Source organism: Adiantum capillus-veneris, chromosome 22 (assembly GCF_014529385.1).
Source record: "Adiantum capillus-veneris isolate H3 chromosome 22, ASM1452938v2, whole genome shotgun sequence".
NCBI lineage: Eukaryota > Viridiplantae > Streptophyta > Polypodiopsida > Polypodiales > Pteridaceae > Adiantum > Adiantum capillus-veneris.
Window position 1 is genome coordinate 29,690,458 of NC_140952.1, and position 2,390 is coordinate 29,692,847.

The following is a 2,390-nucleotide window of genomic DNA, read 5'->3' on the forward strand; positions in this document are numbered from 1 at the left end:
ACTAGCGAGGTTAAAGTAAAGCTTAGATATTCAAGGAGAAAAAGGTGGACTTGGTATTATTTAGTAAGTACTACCCTAGCTATCCCATGGTGCGACTCTGCTCTAAGAAGCTGACCACAATGTTGCCAAGTTCTTTACCTCCACAAGCTCTAGTCTTATGACTAACTCAAGTGGTTGAAGATTGAAAGAGAAGTGAGCCATTGGTGTCAACCACTAGGCTACGTAGCGAGCCCTCCTTCTAAGGGACTGATGCAACGGGAGGAATATCCTTGCCATATCAAGAAAATTTGCCTGTTTCAGAAAATTTCCTTTTGATGTGGAAGGCCATTGAGCGGATTGTCTATCCTTGGTGTGACTCCGTGTGAGGTCCTTTTGATGGTTGACGAATTAGCTTTGCGTGGTAGGTTACACCATAAAATGATAAAATGTCAACAGACCTCGAATGTAACGTGGCGGGCTTGGCGAGGATCCGCTACCCCGAGTCCCCGACCGTGTGTCGAACTTGCCAGGCAAGGCAAGGCAAGGCAAGAGACCGCGTGCGTGATCCAATCAAATCAAAATGCCGTCACTACAAAAGAAAGGCTTCCGCATTCGCTTTCCCACAAAAGATCCAGTACTACCTAACCCCACTCGCCATATTGAAATGCCACGCTCTTCTTCTTCTTCCTCCTCAGGCTCGGACTCATCAGGAGGCCCGGGGCACTCTCCTCCTCCTCCTCCTGAATTCATCATGTGCAAGGGCAAGAAGCACCACCATGCACGGGGCCGATCCCCACCTCCCTCCCCCCACCGCCACCGCCATTCAGCATCCCCTCCTCCTCATCGCCACCACCGCCCTCCCCCTCCCTCCCACCACCATGGCCTTCTTCGCGTGCAGGCCCCCAAACCTCCCAAGAAGCTCCACAAGATCCACCACAAGCTCATGAAGCGCTGGAAGAAGCACGTGCTCCACCGTGCTCTCGCTGAGGATGCTTATCTTTTTGCCCACGATCACGCTCCTGCATGCTGCCTTCATTCCCTGGGCGATCTCGGCATAGGCAGGCACGGCCGTCGCTCTCATTCTCCTCCTCCTCCTCATCAACGACATAAGCACCGCCATCGCTCCCCCCATCGGGACGGTGATCGCAAGCGTAGCCCAGCTCGGAAGCGGCCATTTTGTAGGCGGTCGGAGAAAGGAGAAGCAGCCGAGGCGGAAGCAGGAGAGTTGCTGCCTGAGCTTGAACTAGCAGAAGCTGAGCGGCCAGAGCTTGAATTGGGGGAAGACAACGCGCCTAATGAGGCTCGCGCTCACGAGGAGGACGCCGCAGTTTAGCTGGCATGCGCTTGTATTGCCCTTTGGTTGGTGCTGTCGTGGCTTCCAACCAGATGAAGCAAATTTGACAAATTACAATACCTATGTGGTTTCTTACATGTAGCTTTCTATGCTAAACAGCTTTAGCTCGAAGAAGAAAGTTTCTTATGATATCTGAATTGAACCATGTGGTCTTAAAGTCTCTCATGAAAACAAGATGGACCGGAAGAAAAACTCAAAACATGTTTTATGGGTCTCTCTCTCTCTCTCTCTCTCTCTCTCTCTCTCTCTCTCTCACACACACACACACACACACACACACACACACACACATGGGTCTCTCTCTCTCTCTCTCTCTCTCTCTCTCTCTCTCACACACACACACACACACACACACACGTGCAAAGGGCTTTGCAATCATTCAAATTGCATCCTCATCTCTTGGAAGCATCCATCCAACTACCTCATAGTGCTTGTAGACGGACGGTACTACAATTGAGGGGCCCTTTAGCTACATCCATATCACTAGAAGGTGGTGGGTGGTGAAGTCATCACGCCAATGATGATGGCGAACATGAAACATGCGATAGCCCTTGCTAAGTGTGCATCCTAAAGCTGGGGAATAGTTGTCCCCCCCCCCCCCCCCTTCCCCCCTTCCCCAAATTTTTTTAAATAAAAAACCTCAAAAAAAGATAAGTAAAATGGTAGCAATCATGAGCTTGTCACAACTTCCTCAAAAGCGTGGTCGAAACTAGAACCACTCGTAATCTCAATTGCATTTTGAATCTGAATGTATTCCTAGTTGTCTCATAATCTAAAGTCTATTTCATTTTAGTTCATGAATTCATTTGTTCATCCGAAGTCTGATGAAAATAAGGTGTAGAAACATGAGGCAAAATAATCTTCCTTCTTTCTTCTCATTGGTAGCATTCTAACGAGCGCTCATACTCAGAGAGTATGTGCAAGCGTATGTGACCATATTAGGGGATGATTGCTTTGGAGTTACCCCCTCCCTCAACTAGCTATACTTGTTGCACAATCAAATGTTACCCCCCACTCCCTTGCAATGTATGTGTGAGCATCACTTCACGTGAAATCT

The 2,390-nt window shown here is 48.9% G+C and overlaps 1 protein-coding gene across 1 annotated transcript; it reads left to right on the forward strand.

Moving 5' to 3' along the window:
* The first annotated feature begins 544 nt into the window (after positions 1-544).
* Positions 545-1,547, forward strand: LOC147429089 (uncharacterized). Its single transcript, XM_086495706.1, has one exon. It carries the CDS (start codon positions 560-562, stop codon positions 1,310-1,312), a length of 753 nt encoding a protein of 250 aa, XP_086351832.1. The 5' UTR covers positions 545-559; the 3' UTR covers positions 1,313-1,547.
* The last annotated feature ends 843 nt before the right edge of the window (positions 1,548-2,390 follow it).

Excerpts from the sequence above, each read along its gene's own strand:
- LOC147429089 (XM_086495706.1), top strand. The coding sequence starts at position 560 with ATGCCGTCACTACAAAAGAAAGGCTTCCGCATTCGCTTTCCCACAAAA.